The 25,173-nt window shown below is 34.7% G+C and overlaps 1 protein-coding gene across 5 annotated transcripts in view; it reads left to right on the plus strand.

Annotated features, from left to right (window-relative positions):
* SAP130 (Sin3A associated protein 130) overlaps nucleotides 1-25,173 on the plus strand; it is a 49,735-nt gene that overhangs the window by 19,255 nt on the left and 5,307 nt on the right. For 3 of the 5 annotated variants that reach the window (XM_051985669.1, XM_051985673.1, XM_051985672.1), the window contains 12 exons: nucleotides 1,347-1,471; nucleotides 2,998-3,145; nucleotides 3,324-3,414; nucleotides 3,683-3,787; nucleotides 11,681-11,822; nucleotides 13,193-13,314; nucleotides 15,740-16,042; nucleotides 19,574-19,751; nucleotides 20,553-20,657; nucleotides 22,239-22,597; nucleotides 23,533-23,781; nucleotides 23,954-24,079. In XM_051985669.1, coding sequence (XP_051841629.1) covers nucleotides 1,347-1,471; nucleotides 2,998-3,145; nucleotides 3,324-3,414; nucleotides 3,683-3,787; nucleotides 11,681-11,822; nucleotides 13,193-13,314; nucleotides 15,740-16,042; nucleotides 19,574-19,751; nucleotides 20,553-20,657; nucleotides 22,239-22,597; nucleotides 23,533-23,781; nucleotides 23,954-24,079 — 2,053 coding nt within the window. The remainder of the gene's footprint in view (nucleotides 1-1,346; nucleotides 1,472-2,997; nucleotides 3,146-3,323; nucleotides 3,415-3,682; nucleotides 3,788-11,680; nucleotides 11,823-13,192; nucleotides 13,315-15,739; nucleotides 16,043-19,573; nucleotides 19,752-20,552; nucleotides 20,658-22,238; nucleotides 22,598-23,532; nucleotides 23,782-23,953; nucleotides 24,080-25,173) is intronic. The other 2 variants (XM_051985671.1, XM_051985670.1) reach the window with 2 other exon arrangements.

Below are 25,173 nucleotides of genomic sequence, written 5' to 3' on the forward strand. Positions count from 1 at the left end.
CTGTAAACCAACTTAACTGGAGGAAAAAATTTATATAAGAGAGTAGTGGGTCATGAAATAGAAAGAAATGATTGAGTCATTGGTCATATAAGATCTTAAATAAATTTTCGTTTTCTGTTGTAGGCAGTAAAGAGTCATTTCAGTTTTTTGAGTTGCTGAGGCATGCTAATTTTTAAAGTCTTGTTTGAGGAGGGATTAATCTGGTTACTTTATAAAAAGATAAGTTGGCCAGAGGAGAAACTAGAGACAGGGAAATAAGTATCTGAGGGCAGAAGGATCTGCATTAGGGTGATAGCAATGATCAGGTAAAGAAAGGACACGTGAAAAGCATCGTGGGATGATCAGTTTGTGGGGGCAAGGATCATAGGAACATACATTTATTGAGGGAAGGGATCTTAAAAGTTATTTAATCCAACTCCTCATTTTATAATAATCACTCAGATTGTAATTTTCAGAATTAGAATGCAAGGTCAACCTGTTAACAAATCTATTTCCTTCTCCCTCTTCCCTTGTTTAATTACTTCCCAGGAAGAGGTAAAAATTAAATATGATTCCTATTGGGTAACAGATTAGACCAAAAGAAAAAAAAATCAGAAAGTCTCCACTTGGATGTAGAGTATAAAAAGGAAAAGTGTAGTTTAAGACCTAACACTGAATGCTATAGCCGGACATCTACATGACAATGTCCAGTATACCGTAGCTACTCTAGCTCTTTCCCATCCTTTTGAAGACTGGAGTCTGCCTTGAAAATTGGCTTGTTTTGGAGCAGCTAGGTGGCTCAGTGGGTAGAGCATCAGCCCTGAAGTCAGGAGGACCTGAGGTCAAATCTGATTTCAGCCTCTCAACACTTCCTAGCTGTGTGAACCTTTGCCAAGAAAATTCCAAATGGGCAAGTCATTTAACCCCAATTGCCTTAGCAAAAAAAAAAAAAAAAGAAAATTGCTTGTTTCGTCCACCTCTTCAGGGAAGTCTATTTGAAAAGAATCTTGTCATATGACATTCCTAATAAGATGTCAATTGAGGATAAAGCAAGAAATAAGTTATAAATCTTGAGGCTAACTCTTTTCATTGCAAAAATGGTGAAAGAAAATTCTGATGGTGGTTATATTTGGAATTTTGAGTACAAAACAAAAAATTCTTAACAAAATTGAACTTATGAAATTTTCTGGGTTTTTATGATTTTTCCATCCACAACCATCCTGAAAATATTTCCTTCTGGTTTCTAAATTGTGGACATTAAACATCTCTAAGAAACCCATTTTTCTGAACTATCAAAATTCTCAGCTTGTATCTCATTTTTCTTTCATTTTTACGATGATATAGATTTTTTTTTTCTCCATTTGCAGTCTCGTCCCCCAGTGACCACTTCAAATACCATCCCTCCTGCTGTGGTAGCAACTGTTTCAGCCACCAGAGCCCAATCTCCAGTCATTACAACAACAGCGGCTCATGCTACTGATTCAACCCTTAGGTGAGTGAAGGACATGAAACCAAAGTGATATGAAATTTTAAAAAGTTAATAATGTATTTTATCATACTTTAAGAGCTTTTCTTGTTAAAATTAGCAAAAGGAATCAGCATGAAAAGCTCATATCACTGTGTATTCTACCAGTTATTCCTAGGTTGAGTTGGATTCTTTAGAGATGCTGTAGAATCCAGTGACAAGTGAATGGATTTAGGAAATCTAATCTTAGTTCCAAGTCATCCATAAAATAAAACTTTTGGCTAGACATTTTTAGGAAAGTTTTTTTGGGAGGATGTGGTGGGGTGGGGGGGGTGAAAGGGTAAGGCAATAAAGGTTAAGTGCTTTGCTCAGGGCCACAATTGTAAATATGTGTTCTAGGCCAGACTGAAATTCAATCCTTTTGACTCCAGAGGTGGTGCTCTATCCACACCACCACCTAGCTCCCCGGAACAGTATTTTAATAAGTTCAGCTTCTATTATTATTGTTGTAAATTTTTGAAAATTGTTACATAACTTCAAGATTAAATTGGAATACTTGAATAAATTATGTTCAAAAGTAGAACAATTTAAGTATGCATTTAGAAAGGAAAGGATTGGGAGGGTCAACAAATTCTAAGCTTCATTTGATTTTCCCTTTATTTCCTATTTAACTTGTTATTTCCCCATAAATAAAAATAATTGATCTGGACTGAAATACATAAACTCTGTGCTTTCAAACATTGTTTGAAAGACAGTTATTAATTATATGCATTTACAGTATTTAGAATTTGAAATCTATCAGTAATCCTAAGCCACATTCAAACTCGTCATTTCTCAGGATTTGCCTATTTAATTTTTCAAGAAGCTTTTTTTTTTTTTTTCCATAACAGTATAGTTGTTTCCAACCAACGGTGTAAAAAAAACAAATAGATTTAAAGACTTCATAGACTGATGAATGAACTGGTCTTGGATTTTAGTACTTCTTGTTAAGGGGATTAGGGAAGGAAATAATTCCCTACCTACAGTATAATTGCAAAGAGTGAAAATATTAAGTAAACATTACAAAGTATCTTTTCATTTGTAGCATTGCAGTTGAAAACTATAATGTATAAATGCTAACCAAAAATATTCAAATATCCCCCGTCATATCAATGAAGACAATTATTTTTCTTCAAAGAATAATAATAGCTAGCATTTATATAGCACTCTAAGATTTGGAAATTGCAAATATCTCATTTATTCTCTAAACAATTCTAAGGAGTAAGAATCTGGGAAATACCTTGTTAATAATGATTACAAATCAGTTTGGATGATTCATGATGCATTAGGATAATGCTTTTAATGACATTTAAATGAATTTGAAAAGTAAAATTTACCTGGCTATTTATTTCAGTAATCTGGTCAAAGGCCTGATGGGATTTAAAAATAAGTTCTTTAGAAATCAAGAAAAATGCAATTCTCATTCTAATACAACATAAATGATGAAATAAAAAAAATCTAATCTCTCACTATGATGTCTTTGAGAAGTTGAATTATGTTTTATGTATTTTTAGTCGGCCAACCTTGTCTATCCAGCACCCACCTTCAGCAGCAATTAGTATTCAGCGTCCTGCACAATCGAGGGATGCAACAACCAGAATCACATTACCATCACATCCAGCTATTGGCACACCAAAACAGCAGCTTCATACCATGGCTCAGGTAAAAGTTATGGATAAAACCCTAACTGAACTTCATGTTACTGACTTCAAAACCAGAATGTTAAAGTGGTTACTCAGGATATGCTTATTCTTAAAGTCTATTTGAATTTAAATTGGAATAGAAATGAAAATATTCCTGATTAGCACAATTTTGTGTTGTTTTGTTTACTCTTCTATAGAAGACTATCTTCAGTAGTGGTACACCAGTGGCAGCAGCAACTGTGGCTCCCATTTTGGCCACCAACACCATTCCTTCAGCAACTACAGCTGGTAAATGTCAATATTCTGTAATGGTACCCCCACTTTCTTTTTAAAAGAAATAGTTGGGGATTGAAAATTATTTAAATATTTTTTTCCTTAAGAAAAAATAAGAAGTAGAACAAGTTTATTTTCTTTAACATACTTTTCCCTGCCTACTTTTGGGATGATTTTTTTTTTTTTTTTGAGTTCTATTTAAATTCCAACCCATATTTGTATTTCTCCAATTTGAAAATATGATAGTAGAAATAGCTGTTTAGAATTTATTTTTCCTTTCTAGGATCTGTGTCACATACACAAGCACCCACAAGTACAATTGTTACCATGACCATGCCCTCTCATTCGTCTCATGCTACAGCAGTGACAACCTCAAATATTCCGGTTGGTAAGTGTCTTGGGGTGGGGGGAAAGGAAATTTAAAACAATTGTTTTGGGACATTCTGGGAAAGCTTCTATTTTCTTGGTCGATCTAAGTATCTCTAATTTATTCTCGTATTTTTAAAACATTTGTTGGTGGCATTAGGAGACATCCTGAAAGATAATTAAAACTTTTGACTAATCTAGAAACTTTGATAGTTATTAATCTTAATTTTCTTCCCCATTAACTCCTCTACTTCAGCACATCCTCCTAAAGATGTTGCAGCCAATTCTTAAATACCAAAGAATCAGCTATTCTATTAAATTATGCAGCTAATACTGAAGTTATAGTTGCTAAAGCATTAAAACTTTTATGGATAATGTAATAATGGGCAGTACTGGACAGTGAATAACCAAAATTCTAATTTGAGCAGTACCAACAGGCCAGTTTATATTAATTCATCTGTGGTTTAGTTTTATCCAGCTGTAAAAGATAGAAATATTGTTTTAAAAATCGTTAGGCAAAAAAGTGTCTTGTAGAGCCCAGCTTATTAAACTGTGGGTCATGACCCCAAATGGAGTTTCATAATAGAATGTGGGGGTTGTGAAATAATGATTTTATTATCAGTAAGTGCTTGATTTATATATTTTATATATTTTATCTATTTTATGTACTTATACCTAGGGTTATGTAAAAATTTCTCAGGTAAAAAGAGGTTGTGAGTGGGAAAAGTCTAAGAAGCAATCATTTCAAAATCTTTAGGCTTGAAATAACAGATATGTCTTGATAATAGCTAGGCTATTATATGATCCATTGAGACTTGAGGTCACTTTCTGGCAGTGTTACATACTTGGATATAAATTTTTCTGCTATTTCTCTATCAGAGAGAATAACTATAGTATATTTAACATAGTTTTTTGGTTTGTTTTTTTGCTGAGGCAATTGGGGTTTAGTGACTAGTCCAGCGTCACACAGCTAGGAAGTGTTAAGTGTCTGAGGTCACATTTGAACTTCAGGCTGGTACTCCATCCACTGTGCCACCTAGCTGCCCTTTTAACATATAGTCTTAAGTGAAAAGGGATAAGGATGTATATTAGAGTTATGTGAGTAGAGAAAAGGCAATATTTATGTGAGGCATTGCGAATGTTAAGAACAAGATTTGATCAGATTGGACTTGTTAATTATGTTACCATCATGTTTTGCACTGAGTGATCTTAGAAAATGTTGCTACCCACCCTTAGCAATGATAGGCAATTTTTGGACTGAAGGGGTTTTGAGGGAAAGATAAAAATGAGTTTTGTTTTGACATGAGTTTGATATAACTACAGAACATCTAGTATGAGATGTCCAAGAGGAGTTGGAAATGATTTACAGAGCTAGGTACAGTCATTTCTCACTTAGTATAAATGGCCCTGTGCCCTCTGTGGCCCCATCCCTTTCACACTAGAGAGGTTTTGCAAGCACTGAATCCAGGATTCCTGGCCAGGGGTGCATAAGTGCCGTTTATAATGTGAATTTATTTAAAATGAGGACTATCTGTATATGGATATCAACCTCATCTGCATATAGATGATATTTGTACCTATGCAAGCTGATAAAATCAAGTGAGAAATAATTAAGTGAAAAGAGAAGGGGACCAAGGATATCACAGCGAGCATAACTAAAGAAATAGAATGGCCAGACAGGTTGGAGGAAAACCAAGAAAAAGAGTATTTATATGGAGACCTAGATAGGGAAAAAATACCCAGGAGGAATTGGTTATCCATAGTATCAGATGCTTGCAGAGAGATCCAGGGAAGGTCAGGTTTGAGAAAGGGGGAGCCCTTTTTAAAGTGAATGACATAGTTCATTGTCAGAAACTTCTTCTTTAAGTAGTAAGATATATATTAGAATATAGATCTCTGCTTGATATTCCCTAGAAAGTATTTCCTTTCTCTCCTCTGAGTGAGCCTTCTGATGTCTCTTGGCTCTTTTGTGGGAGGAAGGAGGAAAGGTTAGGTATTCCTGACACTCATAAGTGCCCCCTATCCAGTGGTAGCCTCAAAAGTAACACTCAGAACAAGGGCAGGAAGTAATAATGCTGAGGATACAGCCTTTCTTTCTATTGGCTCTGGCCCACCTATATGTAACCTTAAACCTGAGACAGACGTACCACTTCTGCTACCCCTTCAGATTCTAGAGCTGCTAACCCAGCACTGAGGAAACTGGGACTCCCTCTACCACTTCTGGGCTTTCACCTGCTAAGTTACAAGGTTTTGTTTAAATAGGATTTTTGATGAATTATTATTCTGATATCATGTAGTTCCTTAAAAATATATGGCAGTGTGGCCTAATGTTGATATATCGGTCATTTTTAGTTCATTATGCAATTATCCTTTCATAAAATTTATAATGTTCCATTATATAATTTTCCTTTGACTTCATGCCTTTGCATCAAAATGTAAAGTAAAACTGATGATAAATTTTTAGCCACTTCATATAAAAATATCAGATATAATTGATTACATTGGACAAATACTATGAAAATCTTTTATAAGGGTAGTTTGTTTTAGTGCTTTCAATTTCATTTTACTATTTGCTTCCCTAAGTTATCCCCAAGGAATCATAGTAAAAGTAGTTTAAAAAAAAATACTAATAATCTGAAAAGGTTGCACAAATATCATAACAGAACTACTGGCATTCATTTCCATATCTATATTTCTGTAATATTGACTTTTTACATTTCTGACCTTTAAGATTTCATTAAATTGTAACTACACTGAAGATTATACCAGTGGTCATCAAATAACTCTTTAGAGAAAGAAATATGCTACTTAATGTTCATTATCTTCTGATTTCTTCAATTTTTTGGCTAGTTATGAATAAAACATTTCTTCTGTTATTGGATTTCATTTACCTTTGATCTTACTCTAGTAAACATATTTGTTTGATAAGTTTGCTTTTTATAATTACTTCCACTGTGGTTACTTGGGGATAATTTAGTATTTTTTCTTTTTCTATTATTTTGAACATAATCACCAGAGAGAAAGAAATATTTCCATATTCACCACAAAACACAAAAAAGATTGCATATAAAACTGAAGTTCCATTTTATATTTTTTGGTTTTCTTTTAAACTAATAAATTCTATACATTATTTCTAAAAACTGTCCTACTTGCAATTCCTTTTGTGTTGCACATTTTAAAAAATGTTTCAATAATATTCATTTTGGGGCATGAGTATTGCTAACTTCATTCACCCTTCCTATCCCCACAATTTAAAAATTAAGAACCAAAAGAAAAAACTTGTTAAACAATAAGCAAAGTCAAGCAAAATGAATCCATATCTTGGCTGTGTTCAAAAATTCAGCATTTCTTTTAATGCACTTTGAATGTATATCACCCTTCCTTCATGAGGTGTTTAGCATGTTTCATCATAGATGCTCTGAAGACACAGCTAGTCATTTTGCATCAATCAGTGCTAAGTTTTTCAGAATTGTTTTTCTTTATATTGTGTTGACCTAAGAAATTGTACTCTGTATTTTGCAGACTCCATTCCTCATCAGTTCATACAACTATAGTAGTCTCACTATTCATTTATTGCAATAATTTTACATTTGTGTAATACTATTTGTTTAGCCATTCCCCATTTGACAGGCATACTCTTAGCTTCTAGTAGTTGTTTTTTTTTTTTTCTTTTAAATTCTTCCAGAATCAGGAAATTTGTTTTGCTTACAAACATTCCCTTGTTATCCTCCCTTTTAATTATTCCTCCTTCCTTACTGGTTTCACTCTTGTTTGGCACATTCACATATTTATGAATCTGTCTATATAAAACCCTATTTTGTTTATTTCACATAGAGAATCTTTTCCCCTCATCACCATTTCCAGATTTATTAGCCCCTCTTTTCATTCTACCCCATTTATGAGAAATAGCAAGTTCTCTACCCCCTTCTATTCTTCTAACCTAATGCATTCCTTTTATTTTCTTTTCTCTTCCCCCTCCTCACCTCTTTAGAATAGAAACAGTCCACCCCCTAGGACCTCTGTTTTTTCTTCTTTAGCTCCCTAAATACTCGTTGAAGACATTTAAATTTGGAAGGAACACTTGTTTTTTTCCCTAGTATTAGAATTGCATTATCAAACAGCTCTTTCCATTGTTCAAATAAATTTACCTTTTTTGGTTTTTCTGAATTCTTATGTTTATATTATTTCATTATTCCCTACTAGACTTTGATCTTTTCATCAGAAATGCTTGAAAGTCAAATGCTTTATTAAATGTCTCCTTTTCCTCTATAGAATTATACTTAGCTTTGCAGGGTTTGGTTGTAAACCTTTGTTGAGATTCTCTTCTTTTTTATAATATAATCGTTCTCTGGGGGAGCAGGTTTCTTGGGGAGGTTTTCTGGAGGCAGCCTGAGTTTCTGTTCCAAGTAATAATCACCTCAAATGCAGCCAGATGTTAAAAGTTCAGATCTTTTATTGCTTCCTCCAAAATAGCCCAGTAAGTTTTCTTGGTGGCCTATCTCTCTGTTTGGTTCCAAGAGCTCCCTCTGAATGTCTCCAAATCCAAAGGTTTGTCCTTCAGCCTCCAGCCAGCACAAAGGTGGAAAATGGAATAAATCTTAGACTTACCTCTGAGAGAGGGCTTCTGGCTCTCAATCTCCCAGAGTGCTCTGTGTCTGTCCCAGAATGCTCCTCTCCGACTCCTGGCAATGTTCTGAAGTGACTCTGACTGAAGCTCTTTTGATGCTGGGTGTAAAAGGTTGACTCCTCCAAGAGTGGGATTATGGGATCCCAGAGTGGGATTATGGGTTTCTGACTTGTGAATCTCATACTGAATATTGACTTGTGAATCTCCCAAAAGTGTGAACTCTAATGAGTACTTAAATGCATTAGTGAGCTAGAGGATTTGCTAAGTACCATGCTAAATTAGGCAACTGATTTATCACTTTGTAAGGATTCCCTCTAAGGTGTGAACCAATAAGCATTGTATCAATTCCATTGAGTTAATAACACTGGGATTCTAACATCTCCCTTGAGTTATCACCTTGTTTCAAGTTAACACTAGGATTCTAACAAGCCTTAATCTTTTGCCTTTTTTATTCCAAGATCTTTTCTCTTTTATAGTAGAAATTGCCAGGTCTTACTGTGGTTCCTTGGTAGTTGAATTCCTTCTTTTTATATGCTTACATTGTTTTTCCTTTGATGTGGAAACTTTACATTTTGATTTCGATATTCCTGGGACTTATAGCATCATAACATTGTACCACATTACTATATATCCTATACAGAGATATCCCTTCTCATTTGAAAAGACACTAGTTATTGCCTCTAAGATATACTTTTTTTCAATGTTCAATTCAACAAATTTATTAAATGTATACTGTAGGCAAGATAATGCTAAGCACTGAGGATAAAAAAATCTTCCCTCAAGAAATTTACTAATGTGCATATATGTCAAACAGGTATAAAAAGGATCAAGAAAATATTAATTACTTGTAGGTGGGGGAGATCTTAGAAGTGATCTTAGTGATCTTAGAAGAAGTAGCCTCTGAACTGGACCTTGAAAGATAAAGAAGTTTTCATCGGCTTAAAAAAAAGGAGCCCGCCATTCTATTCTAAGTATCAGAAATGATGCATTCAGGAAGCATAGAAACAGGAGACAAAGTCAAGGAATAATGAATAATGTAGCTTTCTTGGAGCAAAGAAGGCATGAAGCTAAATCTGAAGTAAAGAAGACTGAAAAAGTAGCTAAGACCCAGATAAACATCTGCCTCAGAAGTCTTAATTCTGTAACACTTTTAAGATTTACAAATTACTTTCCTCACAACTGGTCTTTGAGGAAATATTTTACACATAAGGAAACTGAAGGAGGGAGGAAAGGGGAAGGGAGGAAGGAGGAGAGAGAGAAGGAGAAAGGGGGGAGTGAGAGGAGAAAGAGAAAATTATGACAAAAGGAGAGAGAAAAAGCATAGAGGAGATATACACAAAATATGTTTCCATCGTGTGCATTTGACGGAGTTAAACCCTGAAACTGAATTCGGGGTCTCAGACTCTTTCATGAGAAAAAGCTTATCTTCCCTCCCCAAGTTAAGCAGTCTCATTCAATTGGAGATCTTGGTCAAATCACCCTCCATTGATCTTTTGGGGGTGGCCTGGATCCCCTTCAGGAAATTTCCCAGACTCTGGGAAAAAGCTTTCAAAATGATTTCATTTAATTGGAGATCTCTTGATTGATGGTTCTTTATTGATTAGCCCAGACAGCTTCCAGCCCCAAACCAACATTTGTTGGGTCAAACACATCTTTGCAAAATTCCTCATTAGGAATTTGCCTGCTAAGAGAGCTCCTTCTTAAGGGAACTTCCTTTTTGCCACAGATTTCGGGGTTGTGAATTCTTTCGCATTTGGACCTACAAGATCTCCCCCTTATCCCCACACCTCAACACATCGAATTCACTTGTCAATTCATTCATTCACTCATTTGAGTACAGTACTACAATACTATGGATTTACTTAATCATTTGATTAGTGAATCCAAAAACTAAAAGGACTTAACCATAGTCACACATCCTTTAAGTATCAGAACTCAGGACCAGAATTCATGGGTCTCTTGGCTCCAGGTCCAATGTCCTTTTTGTTACACTGCACTGCCAAAAAGTAAATTTATTTAGTAAGCAAAAGAAAGCCACTCAAGGTCTTTGAGCGAGGGAGATTGTGTTTTGGTATTTACATTAGGAACATTTCTTTGACAGAAATGTAAAGGAAAGGGTTAAAGAGACTAGAATCAGGAGACCAAGAAGATCTTTTCAAATTTACCCTAAGAGTCTTGAACTGAAAAAGACCTTAAGGGTTAGCTGATACACTCTAAACAGGAATCCCAATTTCAATATATCAAGTTGTCATCCAGACTTCATTTGTAAATCTCTAATAATGGGGAACACCAGTAAGGAAGTAGCGCATTCCACTTTTGCACAGCAGTAGTTGGTTAAAATATAGGTGTTTACCTTTCTTAAACTTCTATTCTGCCTTCTGAAGGCCCTCATATACACAAAACAACTTTCATGATCTCCTCAATCTTAGTATCCCAATTCCTTCAATTGATCTTGTGTGGAATCTCACAATCCTGAATGCCCTTTTCCAGTTTGTCAGTGTTCTTGCTAAAATGTGATATTGTGAATTTTGTATGATACTCCTAACTATGGTCTGACCAAGGTTACAATGAAAACACCAGAATTCATATTACGCCTAATTTTAATGTAGCCTAGGTACTCATTAGTTATTTTGCTTGGGTACTGACATTAAGTTTTAAGATACCTCTAGTTCCTTTTCAAGTAAACTGTTATCTAGCCAAGTTTGTTCCATATTGTTAATTGTATAATTATTTTTACAAAAAATTCAAGTATAGTATTTTAGTTACCCTTATTAAATTTTGTCATACTAGATTTAGATTTGTCCCATCATTTGAGTCTGTTGAAATTGTTTTGATATCTAACTCTTGTTTTTAAAGTAAGTGAAAGTGACACAGCCATGGTTTTCATACTTTTTGGTCTCAGGACTCCTTTACACTCTTAACAGTTATTGAGGACCCTTAAAGAGCTTTTGTTTAAGAGTGTTATTATATCTATTGATGTTACCTATATTAAAAATTGAAATGGCTTAATATTATCATGAAAGTAACTTTGACCTCACAGACCACCTATGTAAGGGTCTTAGGGATTCCAACGGAGTCTTTGAACTACATTTTTGCAATCAGTGTAGTAAGAGATTTTTGAACATTAATGACATTTAATTAGAAATTCTTTTCTTTGCCCCTTATTAGTAAAATAATCATGCTTGTCTTCACATGCTTGCCTATGGCATTCAGGTATTTCTAGTAGAGACTATTAGTAACAATACCTTGGGAAGAATAAATGAAGGTCCTGTTTCATTTTCTTCATAGCTAAGGTAGTCCCTCAGCAGATCACACATACTTCTCCACGGATCCAGCCAGATTACCCAACGGAGAGGAGTAGCCTTATTCCTATACCTGGACATCGGGCCTCTCCAAATCCTGTTGCAATGGAGACCAGAAATGACAACAGGTGAGTGTAAAAGCTTCATATGTATCTTAGTTTGTTTGTTTTGTTTTGTTTTTTTTCTCCCTTTGTTATGGTGTTTTAAATCAGAAGATACAAAAAAATCAAATAGATTTTAAAAGTTGGTATTGTTGGGCAGGGGGTACTGTTTTAGTAAAATTCTCCTGGATTACTTGAAAAATTTCAGTGTATAAGAAATGTCACTGATCACATGGGATTTTTATGCATGATTTTAAAATTTTTAGTCAAAAATACCAAAATCTAGACATTTTAGGGTACTACATTAAGCTTGAGCAGGTGATTCATCCTATTTTCCACAAAATCCCCAAAGGAACAATAACAATAAATTCTAAAAAGTGAATTTAATGTAATAACATGAAAATCAATTAAAGTATTATACTATCAATGATAGTTCAATTATAGCATCATAATATTTAGAACTATTGTAATACATAGTACAGTTTAGTAGATATCTCTGTATGTGTGTGTGTGTGTGTGTATATATATATATATATATAAAATGTACACATATATACATATACACAAATACAAAATGTAAAGGATATTTTCTTTAAAATAATTTTTAAAAACATTTTTATAGTCAAACTGTTCACTTAAATGTTTTGTATGTATAAAGGTTTTTATCTCAAAAAGGCTTATAATCTAAGACCTAGATCTCTTAATGGTCCATTTTGAATCTTTGCATTGTCTTTTTCAAGGTAGACACCTGATCATATGTTCCTTATCAATGTATAGAAACACTCAAAAACATCCTGTTAGCCATCATCAATCATGAAACTTAAGGAAAATCAAAAGTATCTTCTCATTGGGAAAATGTCAAGGACCTCTTATTGGGAGGCTAGTGAAACAAAACTGAAATCAAAGTTTTTATATTGAACAGAATTTGTTGGATACTTTGGGCCTTATGTTATTATCTGTTTTCCCATCTATATTTTTTTCTTGTGAAGCTTTTAAGAAGTGGTACAGCTTTAAAAAAAATATTTTTAAAGGAATAAGCATTGAGAGGGAATTTTTAAAAAGAATGCATTTCTGTGATAAGTAATAGAAATCATTGAAGATCAAGGTATGGTTGTAACTACACAGTGGGACTTAAGGAATGAAATGACTTCAAAAAAGAATTGAATAATTTAAAGGATTAAAATGTGAACCATAAGATGAACAATATTGGTTGATGGGAAGCAGAAAGTTTTCTGAATTGGTCATAAACAAAATGATAAACATAAACAAAAAGTACTTGAGGCTAGTAGTATATTGGTGTAGTAGTTTGGGATAAGAAGTTGTCATCCTAGGACTGTGGGAGGAAATGATTGAATAAGCATATGGAATAGTTTTAAAATTTTCTTTGTTACCTCTAGGCAATCTGTCCCTGTCCAGTTCCAATACTTTTTGCCAACATACCCACCCTCTGCGTACCCATTGACTGCACACACATATACCCCCATCACAAGTTCAGTGTCTACCATTCGACAATATCCAGGTAAAAAGTGTTTCCTTAAATTTTTTTCTAAATGTTACAGTTTTCATGTACATAAATTGAGACATACTAGATTGGGAGGGGCAAGGGGATGTTATGGAGCACTCAAGATTTTGGAGTATTAGTATTATTTTGGTTGTTGTTGAGGCAGTTGGGGTTAAGTGACTTGCCCAGGATCACATAGATAGTAAGTGTTAAGTGTCTGAGGCTGGATTTGAATTCAGGTTTTCCTGACTCCAAGGCTGGTACTCTTTCCACTGTGCCATCTAGCTGCCGCCCCCCCGCCCCCAAATATTAGTTCTTAAGATTCAGATGTGAATTTCAAGGAAGAACAACCTATGAAGCAAAATTGACTTGAGATCAAGTGATAATGGCAGCTAGAAAGTATAATCTCTTGTCTATTTCATAGACACATGGGAGGTCAATTTTATAAGAGTTTGGATTATGTTCAGGTTTCTGATTATTTTTTCCTGTTTCTGCAAGACAAAACATGGAGATTCTGGAAAATAACTAGCTCTGCATAAATAATTGCAACCTGGTTACTAGGAGGTGCATGCTGGCATTGTTTTTTACTCAGGGATAAACAGGAGTACCTTTCCATTGATACTGCCTACTATAAGATAAAGAGAATTCCCCCCTCCTTGGGAGCCAGAGTGGAAGAATACATAGTGAGGGATGTAAAGTTTAAAACATCCTGAGTTCACATTCTGCCCCTCATCTCACTGTAACTGAATCTCACTAAAGTCATTAAATCTCTCTGAGCTTCAGTTTTCTCACCTGGAAAATGGGTACAATAATAATATTATTGTAACATCTAATGATCCAAATATTATCTTATCTTGAGGCTCTGACACTTACTAGCTGTTTGATGCTGGGCAAGTCACTTAAATTCTACTTGCCTCCTTATCGCCAGCTGCAAAATGAGGATAATAACAGCATCTATTTCTCAGGGTTTTTGTGTGAAGCTCAAAGGAGATAATGATTGTAAAGCACATATCATAGTGCCTGACACATATAAGCAATTTAGAACTGCTCATTCCCCTTTCCATCCTCTTCCCCTGAATGATTGTTGGAGACATAAATTTCTCATTAAATATTCACTAATATAGTGATGATGCCAGTTATCAGCAAGTCAGTTGATGTTGTACACTCAGATTGGTAATTAACCTTATGGTTGTATCTTATCAGTCCATCAGTTATTTTTTCCCATTCCCAACACTATGCATATCTTCCTCTCTCCCCTTATATACCCAATAGAGATAAGGGTAGAGTTTGACAGATTTTAATCATTATTACAGAAAAATAATTTACTTTTTTATTTTTAAATTTTTTTTAAATACTCCTTTTAAAACTATTGAAATATTGGCTACAATATTAAAATGTTAACTATAAACATTCATAACATCATTGGCTCTGTGGACATAATGCCAAAAAAGTAAAACAAAGGTATTTTTAAGTACCTAAATTATAGATACAGTTATCAAGTTAATTTTTATCAGACTGTATGTAACATTACCAAAACTTGATAGTAATCATCAGATGGCTTTTTTTGTGCTATCAAACTGTACTTTTAAAAAGTAAATGTTTCACTGATGATTTTTCCTTCACAATATTAAAATACTGAGGTAACTTTCCTTTACACGTCTTCATAACGAAGTATAAGTAAGAAGTTAAATCAACGCATAATACATTGGTTATATTTGACAACACATACCTTTTGCCACCTCAATAATTTGCACTGTGAAGCCATTCATTAACTAATCAAGCATGAGTCAGACTTAAGACTTTCACCTTTGCATCCCAGTGGTTATCATATAAACTGTTCAAGTTCTTTTTTACTTAAGAGCAAGGATTTTGGTTTTTGTCTCACTGTTCTCTAGAGTCTGGCATTGTAGACTGTATCACTTCATATAAGTCTACCTGTGTTTCCCTGAGTTATTATTAGTTGTTTCTGAATGTACAATAATATTCCATTGTGTTATATACCACACCATCGGGTAAGTACAACAAGTTTGGGGCACCTAGATGGTGCTCTGGATAGAGAACCAGGCCTGCAGTCAGGAAGACTTTGATTCATTTAAATCTGATCTCAGATATTTACTAGCTATGTGACCCTGGACAGATCACTTAACCGTGTTCACCTCGTTTCTTCATCTGTAAAATGAGCTAGAGAAGAAAATAGCAAACCACTCTAGTATCTTTGCCAAGAAAAAGCCCAAATGGGGTCATGAAGAATCAGACACAACTGGGAAAAAAAAATGACTAAACTAGCAAAGTATGAGTTTAAAGTGGAATTCAAATCCGGGTCTGTTAACTCCACTATGACACACTGAGAAGGAACAGCCAGAATTTTTATTTTGAGAAGACTTTCAAAAATATATTGTAAGCTCTCTCATTTTTCTGTAGTAACAGTCTTATGGTAATCTAGTTTCAGCTCAGGCACCGAACTCTGCCATCACAGCTCAAACAGGTGTCGGGGTGGCTTCTACAGTGCATCTAAATCCCATGCAGTTGATGACAGTCGATGCATCTCATGCACGTCATATCCAAGGGATCCAGCCAGCACCTATCAATACACAAGGGATTCAGCCTGCACCAATTGGAACACAGGGAATCCAGCCAGCACCAATTGGAACACAGGGGATCCATTCAGCAACACCAATCAATACACAAGGACTTCAGCCTGCACCAATAGGTGCTCAGCAACCTCAGACTGAAACTAAGACTTCAGGTAATTTGAGTTTTCTAGCACTATTCAAAGGGGCATATAAGCTCTACTCTGATTGCTCTTTGATTATAAAGCATTTTTCATTTAACTTTTGCTTTTTGAGAAGATAGTTTTTAACCAACAAGAAATGCTAAGTAGAACAAGCATTTTTTGGAATCACATTGAGTACAGAATATTAATTTCCAATGTCTGATCTGCTTTTAATTACCGTAAATTTCATCTCTTTCATAAATTTTTTAAAAATTAGATTATAAAAGGTAGAAGGAAAGAGAATAATTGTTTCAGTTGTCAAAAGCAGATAAAATAACAAGTTATTTGACACAATGTTAGATGCATACATTTATTAAGTTCAACACTACAAAAATATGAAATGAAAAAGTAACAAAAAATTTTCTACAAATACAACTGCTAAAAACATAAAATTGATAACAAACATTTTAAAAATGCACCGTCATATAGTCTCCAGCAAAGGCTATGAATAGACATTAGAGAATAGATTTTTTTTCTATTTTAATAGTATTTTATTTCTTCCAAAAGCATGCAAAGATAAGTTTTCAACATTCACTCTTTCAAAACCTTGTGTTCCAAGTTTTTCTCCCTTTCCTAACCTTCCCCAAGACACCAAGCAATATGATATAGGCTAAACATGTGCAGTTCTTCTAAACACATTTCATTATTCATTATGCTATGCAAAAAAAAAAAAAAATCAGATCAAAAGATAAAAAATGAGGAAGAAAAAAAGCCAAGCTAATGGCAACAACAACTAAAAAAGGGTAAAAATACTATGTTTTTATCTACAGAGAATAGATTTTTTTTGCAGCCATTTGAAAAATTATTCATCATTACTTCAAATCAGGGGGGAAAAAAACATAAATGACTTTGCAGTGATACTTAAGAATCATCAAGTGACAGAAATCCCTGAAAGTGACAAAACTTAATATTGACATATTGGTTACTAAATCATTGTCATACATTGGCAGTGGAATTTACAATTGGTGGAATGTGCTTTGAGGGTAGAGTGATGATACAAGAGGCATAAAAATAATTATAGCCTCTGACTCAGTACTTACATATTGAAAAAATAATTTGAGTATTATCATGAAGAAGGGGAAAAAATCTCTAGAAAAATGCATGGTCATATTTTTCGTAGAAATTTCCAAGTAATGAAAACAGTCTAACTATCTGACAGAGGGTGACAGAATGAACTGTAACATATTACCATAATACTATATTATAATGGCATTTACAGATTACAAAATAAGAAATATAGCCTACACTGACTAGGACCGTACAAAAGGGACAATATGTACATGAGCAGAAATGGATATAGATATAGATATAGAATATCTAGGATATAGAAAAGGAACAATGCATGAGAGTCATAATGCATATAGAAATTTTCCTTTCGATTTAAATATTCATAGACCTATATTGAGCTATTTTTGTTTAAATTAATGAAGAAAACAAGTCAATGCAGCTTCTAAATGAATTTATATTTTCCACCTCCTCCCCTGAAATTGAACGTTTTCTTGAACTAGAAATTTAGTTCCAACAAAAACACCTGATAACAGTGGCCATTTCTAAAGATGTATGTAAGCATTCCAAGTAGAGGAGGAAGGTGTGTTTCATTATTGTTTATCACTTCTTCTATTGTATTGACCATCATTTTATTTTCAGTCAGAATTTTCCTTTAATGAGATTTTCCTTCACATTGTTGGAGTTTTTGCATGTTATTCTATTGATTTCACCTTGCATTATTTCAAATCTCTCCCTTACATCACTAAATTCAAGAAGATTGTCTTTTAGATTAATGACATCTTTATTTTAAACTGAACTTGTGATTTCATCAGGACAAGATAGGTCAGCTTTTATTATAGCTGTTCATTACTGATCAATTAGAACTGATTTGGATCCTCTCATTGTTGAAGAGAACCACGTCCATCAGAATTGATCATCATGTAGTATTGTTGTTGAAGTGTATAATGATCTCCTGGTTCTGCTCATTTCACTTAGCATCAGTTCATGTGTATCTCTCCAAGCTTCTCTGTATTCATCCTGCTGGTCATTTCTTATAGAAAAATAATATTCCATAACATTCATATACCAGAATTTATTCAGCCATTCTCCAATTAATGGGCATCCCTTCAATTTTGAGTTTCTAGCCAGTATGAAAAGGGCTGCCATAAACATTTTTGCACATACAGCTAGCTCCCTTTCCCTTCTTTAATATCCCTTTGGGATATAAGCCCAGTAGTAACACTGCTGGATCAAAGGATATGCACAGTTTGATAACTTTTTGAGTATAGTTCCAAATTTATAGCTTATATCTTAAAGAATTATCTGACTGGGGCAAAAGCTTTTCCAGGGTTCCCAGCTGGTATGCATAAGAAGCAAGATTTGAACTCGGGTCTTCCCTACTCAAAAGCCAAATCTATTCCCTATACTCTGATACCTCTGTATTGCATAAAGGACAAATTTTAACTCGTAGCAAACCTCAGAAATGGCTTTTTATTCAGGTATCATCATTAATATTTGTCCTATTCATCTTGTGCCATAAACCAATCATAACAATCTTTTAAGTTTGTAAATATTATCTCCATTTGACAGAAGATAAGATCAAGGCTTAGAAGGGAAATGATTTTGCTCAAGGCCAAAATCTAGGAATGGAACCAAAGTTTCTTTTGAAGTCTGATGTCTTTTTCAGCATCCTTACCTATCTTTCCTACATAGTTAAACTATGTTAGAGTATCTTCCATGAGAAGCCACTATCTGTCTTCATGAATACTTATTTTATCAACTAAGCATAGTAAGATTCATGCCATTTTAACTATTTTTTAGTTATCTATAAACTTAAAAAAAAAAAGTTTTAGTTGAGGGTAGGGGAACAAGCCTTAGGTAATTAAAATTTGAGCACAAACAAAACAGTTGTTTTGTATTTCTTCCATAACAGCAACATCATCATAACTGTGTGCTAATAAAAAACTATAGACCATGTGACCATAGAATCTCAGAATATGAAAAATGGTCTAGAAAATGCCAAAAATAGAGAAGGAAGAAAAAAATTTTATTTTTGATTGGATTTGAAGCATTGTATAATACTGGGGAAAGCCCTTGACCTTGGCATTACTAGTCTGGATTCTTTGCCCTGTTTCCTCATCTCTAAAATGTAGAACATTTGTCATTTCTCTCCTACACTTATTATACAAGTCAGTGAGATGATGTACATGAAAGGACATCATAAATAATCAAGGAATATATAGGTATAATGGAGAATGTATTAGTATTAGAGTGATTAACTCATGATTTTATTAAATCATCTCTTCCTTCTTCCATGAAAATAAAGCACAGTACCACCAACCTTGAAAAGCTTGTCCATTGTAACAAGTGCTAGGGTGCGCCGGGCTCTGAAGAGATTTTTTGGTGATCTTTGAAGAAAAGAAACCATGTTGAAAATACTTTCTTCCACTCAAGAAATTTAAATAATTTTTCTTTTTTTCTTTCTTATCTTGTCTATATTCCCTTCTGACCTCTTAGCAGTGGTGTTGGCAGATGGAGCCACAATTGTAGCCAATCCTATTAGCAATACATTTAATGCCACTCCAGCAGCTACCACCGTGGTGCAGACCCACAGCCAGAGTGCCAGCACAAGTGCACCAGCCCAAGGCTCATCTCCTCGCCCGAGCATCCTCCGAAAGAAGCCAGCCACTGATGGGTGAGGAGGGCCCCAACCTTGCAAAACAATACAAGATACCTGATTTAGGGTATAGCTGTTGAAAAAAAAATGTTATTAGTACCTTTCCATTGCTAAGAAGGGTGAATCATTAGATTGGTCATTATGGAGTGGTTTTACTTTTTTCCCAAAAACTTGGCTCAAAAGATTATAGAATGAAAAGCCCTTAATTTTTATGGGGTTTGTATATGAGCATCCATGATTTCTCTCAGCAGTGAATTCTCAGAATCCTTTAAATAGTTCTGGGATTTATTGTACACTCCTTTCTAGGGAGATGTTTCTGTTAGTGACCACAATCTATTTTTCTTTCATATAAAAAATTGTTCTGTATTAAAAAATGACTATTGATTCATTACAGTTATGTTTTGTATTGTCCTATGAACCTCTGTGATGATTTTCCACCTTTAGTATAGTGAGCACTATTATAATGCCAAAATTTGGAAGGGGAAAATGATCATTTTCTAGTTTTACTGACTTTTAAAAAATGCAGTTGCAATAACAGTTTTTAATTTGAGAATTAGGTATTGTTGGTATCTTAAACCATTTGCCAAGAGTGCTCATCTTAATGCTTTAGGAGATACTTCTTTTAGTATACTGGATTTTTCCATTTCAAGTCTAAATCCATAGTGAAATGATATTAACACATAAGCACAAAGTGAAGGTAGTATTTTTTCAACTATTATGACAAGTGCTCCAATATATGACTAGTGAAAGGCATGTGGTTGTCGATGTTTTAATGCCCATTATCTGTAGCTATTTTTCAATGTCGTTTTTGTGTTTCAGAATGGCAGTCAGAAAAAGCCTTATTCCTCCTCAGCCGACTGAAGTTGCTAGTCCTCGAGTAGAAAGCTCCATAAGAAGTACATCCGGGTCACCCAGACCTTCGGGGTAAGGTCTGATTTGAATGTGACTAGTATTACTTAGCCATCCTTTACTAAGCGGGGAGAGGTAGTATTTTAGTAAGAGTGAATCGAAAATTATATGCAATGGAGTGAGGAACTTACAAACACTTGAACATTTTACCAAAAATTACATCAGGGCAGAACTTTGTGGTAGGAAATGACAAGAATGAAAGTCTTTCTTTTCTTAAATGCATTTTTGTATAAAATACAGGACACTACTGATTCTAGCAAAAAGGTCACCAAACTTTTAACCTTTAATGGTGATCCAAGACGCATAATCAAGGAAGAGAAAATAAAAAGAGGGTAGGAAAAAAGGAGAGGAAGGTGATACATTTGGTGAGAAACAGTGAAGGGCTGTCAGTATAGCCTTAGTTGCTTCCTGGTTGTATTAAAGCCACCCCTCTACTTTCTTGTTCCACCAGATGTCCTTCATTGCCAGCATCTGAAATACATTCTTAGTTTTACATAACTTAATTACCTCTGTGGTAGACTTTAAAAAGATAATATATGATTTTCTTTCGCTGTCACTTTTCTACTTTTAGAGAACTGAAGATCTTTTTTCTCTTCTTGTTTTCTTTGGTCATTCTTGTTTTTGTCTTTTCCTGCTTCAGAAGAAATATTTGAGCCTTTGTGCATGCTTTTTTTCTTTTGAATTTGAAAAGAACATTCCTGGTCTTGTCCATAGCTGGACAAGCTTGAATCCTATCTTAGGTTTTACATTCTTTTTAACTAATATGTATATTAAGCATACATATTATATATGATTGTGTGTGTGTGTGTGTGTGTGTGTGTGTGTGAATAAAATCTATCATGGCATCAACTCCCTGATTTTAAAAATAAAGGACAAGCAGCAACAACAAGTATATATAAGTGAGGATTGGAATGGAGGTGAACAAAATAGTCATTTGATTTAGAATTATTTTTTTGTGTAGGAACAGTGAACAAAGTAGAAACAAACAAAATGAGTATTTAAAAATTAATAGGGAGGGACAATTAAATGACACAATGGATAGAGCATTGATCCCTGAAGTCAGCAGGACCTGAGTTCAAATATGGCCTCAAACACTTAACACTTCTTACCTATGTGACCTAAGTAAGCAAGTTACTTAACTCCAAATACCTCACAAAAACAAATTAAGAATAAAAGTTGGGGGTAGCTAGGTGGCACACTGGATGGAGCACCAGCCTGGAAATCAGGAGGACCTGAGTTCAAATCTGATCTCAGATACTTAACACTTCCTGTCTGTGTGACCCTGGGCAAGTCACTTAACCCCAATCGCCTTAGCAAAAATAAATAGAAGTTAACTGGGAGTAAAAATTTTGATTCATTAGTCTCTTAGACTTTGGAGTTAAATTAAATTTGCCTAATTAAAAAAACTTACCTAATTAAAAAATTTTAAAAAAAGTTCACCTTGGAAATGGCATATCATTTATTCTGATGTTATTCAAAATCTCTTGCCTTAGTTTTTATTTTGGGTGCTTCCACAAAATTAATTATTCAAAGTTCCTGCCCTCTAGGAGATTACTAGCTAAGATAACTTGGTAATGTTTTGTTTTTATGTTTTAGTGCCAAACCTAAGCCAGAAATCCATGTATCTATGGCCACACCAGTCACTGTGTCTGTGGAGGCTGTGTCCAATCAGAGTAATGATCAGCCCACCATCGCTGTGCAGCCCACCTCTCAACAGCCACCACCTGCCATTCCAACTATCATTGCAGCGGCCAGTCCCCCATCTCAACCATCAGTAGCCCTGTCAACAATTCCAGGAGCAGTTCCTGTCACTCCTCCCATTACCACTATTGCAGCTGCTCCTCCAGCATCATCAGCGGTGGGTGGCAGCCTTTCCACTGTAATGGGGCCCGCAGTGCCAGAGATAAAAATTAAAGAAGAAGTGGAACCTATGGACATTATGCGTCCTGTGTCTGGTAAGTTCATGCAAAGACATCTCTTGGCTCATAAGTTTATTTTCCTTTTAGGACTATCTTCTTGCCTATAATGTTGCTAAAGTTATAATTCTGGTGGCCCATCAAAAATAATTCTTACAAAGAGAGCTCCTCTTTTCAGAGTTCAGTCCTGTCAAAGCTTTTTTAGCCTCTCCTTTCTAGGACTCTGTTTTTCAGTCAGTGTAAAGAGATAAATTTCCTTTTGAAAACTAAAACTGGATGACTTGATTCACAGGTGAGAGAAATCTTCCATTAGTAAGGAAAATCGGTGTAAACAACTTTTTTTTTAATCTTTTATTTTTTTGTTTTCTACTAGGCCCTACTACCAATAGCTCATACAATGTATTTTTCTTTAGTGTCTATCAAGCAAATGAAGATAACGAGGGACATATGTACTGATGACATGCCCCATTTAATTTGAAGAGGCTATTTAAGAATTTTCGTAATGTTCCTACAGAAAGGACTCAGATCAGTTTTTCTTGTGTTTGCCTAAATGTTTTGTTTTTCCCATTCTCCTTCCAATTGCATCATTTCCTCTCTTTTTCACTAGTTTCATTTTCCAGGAAGTACAGAATAGTTTCTGGTGACCCAAGTGGCTGGAGGGGTACAACTTCACTTTTTCTTCACTGTACTTCTGATTTACTTATTAGGCAGTAGGCAAATCACGTAACAATTTTTTAACTGTCAGAGATACTGCCTAATAAGATGGGAATAAGGCAGTGAGGTTTTATGGAATAAGTGCTTGATCACCATCTTTTATATATGTTCATTCCTCTAACATAATCACTATATGAACTTGGGGACCTCGTTACTTAAGTCACATTAACAGAGAGAAGTCCATTCACCCTATCAGAAATCAAACAGTCTCTTATTGCAATTGTGTTTTCATAGACTTTTTGTTTCCTCTCTTCTCTTAGCAGTTCCTCCATTAACAACCAACACTGTCTCCCCATCTCTTGCGCTACTGGCTAACAACCTGTCAATGCCTCCAAGTGACTTGCCACCTGGTGCCTCTCCAAGGAAAAAACCACGGAAGCAACAGCATGTGATTTCAACAGAAGAAGGTGACATGATGGAGACAAATAGTACTGATGATGAAAAGTCTACTCCTAAGAGTTTGCTGGTAAAGGCTGAGAAGCGCAAGTCTCCTCCCAAGGAATATATAGGTAATGTTGGCAGCAGATCACTATGGAAGCATTATTTTTTTTTTTCCCTGCTTTTCTCAAGTCAGTCAGCTACAGTTAAGATTTTCAATTGTAAAGCTGGAGATAGATGAAATTGGGTAGGAAAATCAGGTGTATCTTTCATTGACTACTTTTTCTCTCTCCCTTTTAATAGATGAAGAAGGTGTGAGGTATGTCCCCGTACGTCCAAGACCTCCCATTACCTTGCTCCGGCATTATCGGAACCCTTGGAAAGCTGCTTATCATCATTTCCAGAGGTACAGCGATGTCCGAGTCAAGGGTAAGAAAATTAACATTTGAATCTTTTTGAATACATATGTCTGATAATTAGCACCAAAGCCAAATTGGAAGTAGCAGAATGGTCTTGTGGAATACAGAACTTCTGGCTTAAGTTGCTTCTTAAAAAATATTTTATTGCTGTTTAAAAAAAAACTGCTGTTACTTATCAGTGAGACCTCTTCCCACTCCCCAGAACTGTCTTGAAATAAAGAAGTACAATTAAGAAAATAAATCAATATACTGGCCTTGTCTGGTAAGATAAGTCTCATTACCTATCAGTAGTCCACTACTTCTCTGGCTCAGAAGGAATTTTTCCTGAAGTCTTCCAGGATTTCCCTTAATATTCTGGTAGTCATTATGTAATGTTAATAAGAAGGTCACTGGAAACCATCTTTACTAATGAAACTGCAGATCTAATAGCTACCTTTTCCTGTTTTTAAATCATTTTTGCCATTTTAATAGGTGTCAGCTATTTTTACCTATTCTCTTATTCCTGATTTCAGACATTTCTTTTATAGGGTTGTTGATAATTTGCAATTTTTAAAAAAACAACTTGTTCATACCCATTGAGGGGAATGGCTTTTAAATATATATGTAAATTACAAGTATCTTTTGAGAGCTTTTACAAATCTTCAATGGTAAACCTAAGTGAATCAGTGAAATTAATCATTTTTCCCCATAATGAGCAATATGTTCTTCATTTTCCTCACTACTGAATAATATAAAAGTCTTTTTAGATGCTATTTATTTCAAACTAGGATATTCAGTTTAAGGGAGAAAATAGCCCTGGCTTCAGAAAAAGCATTCTGTTTCCTAGTCTCCAGATAAGGATGTGAAGATTTGTTTCAGCTCCGAAGTATTTGTAAGCATTTAAGTAGACTGCAGTGTTCTTAGCTACATATAAGACCTGCCAGGAGAAATCTCATCAAATTATTGAGCACCAAGAATGCATAAAAGTTCCTCTTTTATGGATTTTCTCCTTCAGCCTTTAATTTAGTAGTCTAAGAAATCATTCAGGTACACTGGTGGGTAAGAAGTGGGACTATTAATAAAGTCCTTGACGGGAGTCAGGAAAATTGCTACTTCTAAGATAAG

This window comes from Antechinus flavipes, chromosome 3 (genome assembly GCF_016432865.1).
Source record: "Antechinus flavipes isolate AdamAnt ecotype Samford, QLD, Australia chromosome 3, AdamAnt_v2, whole genome shotgun sequence".
Classification (NCBI taxonomy): Eukaryota; Metazoa; Chordata; class Mammalia; order Dasyuromorphia; family Dasyuridae; genus Antechinus; species Antechinus flavipes.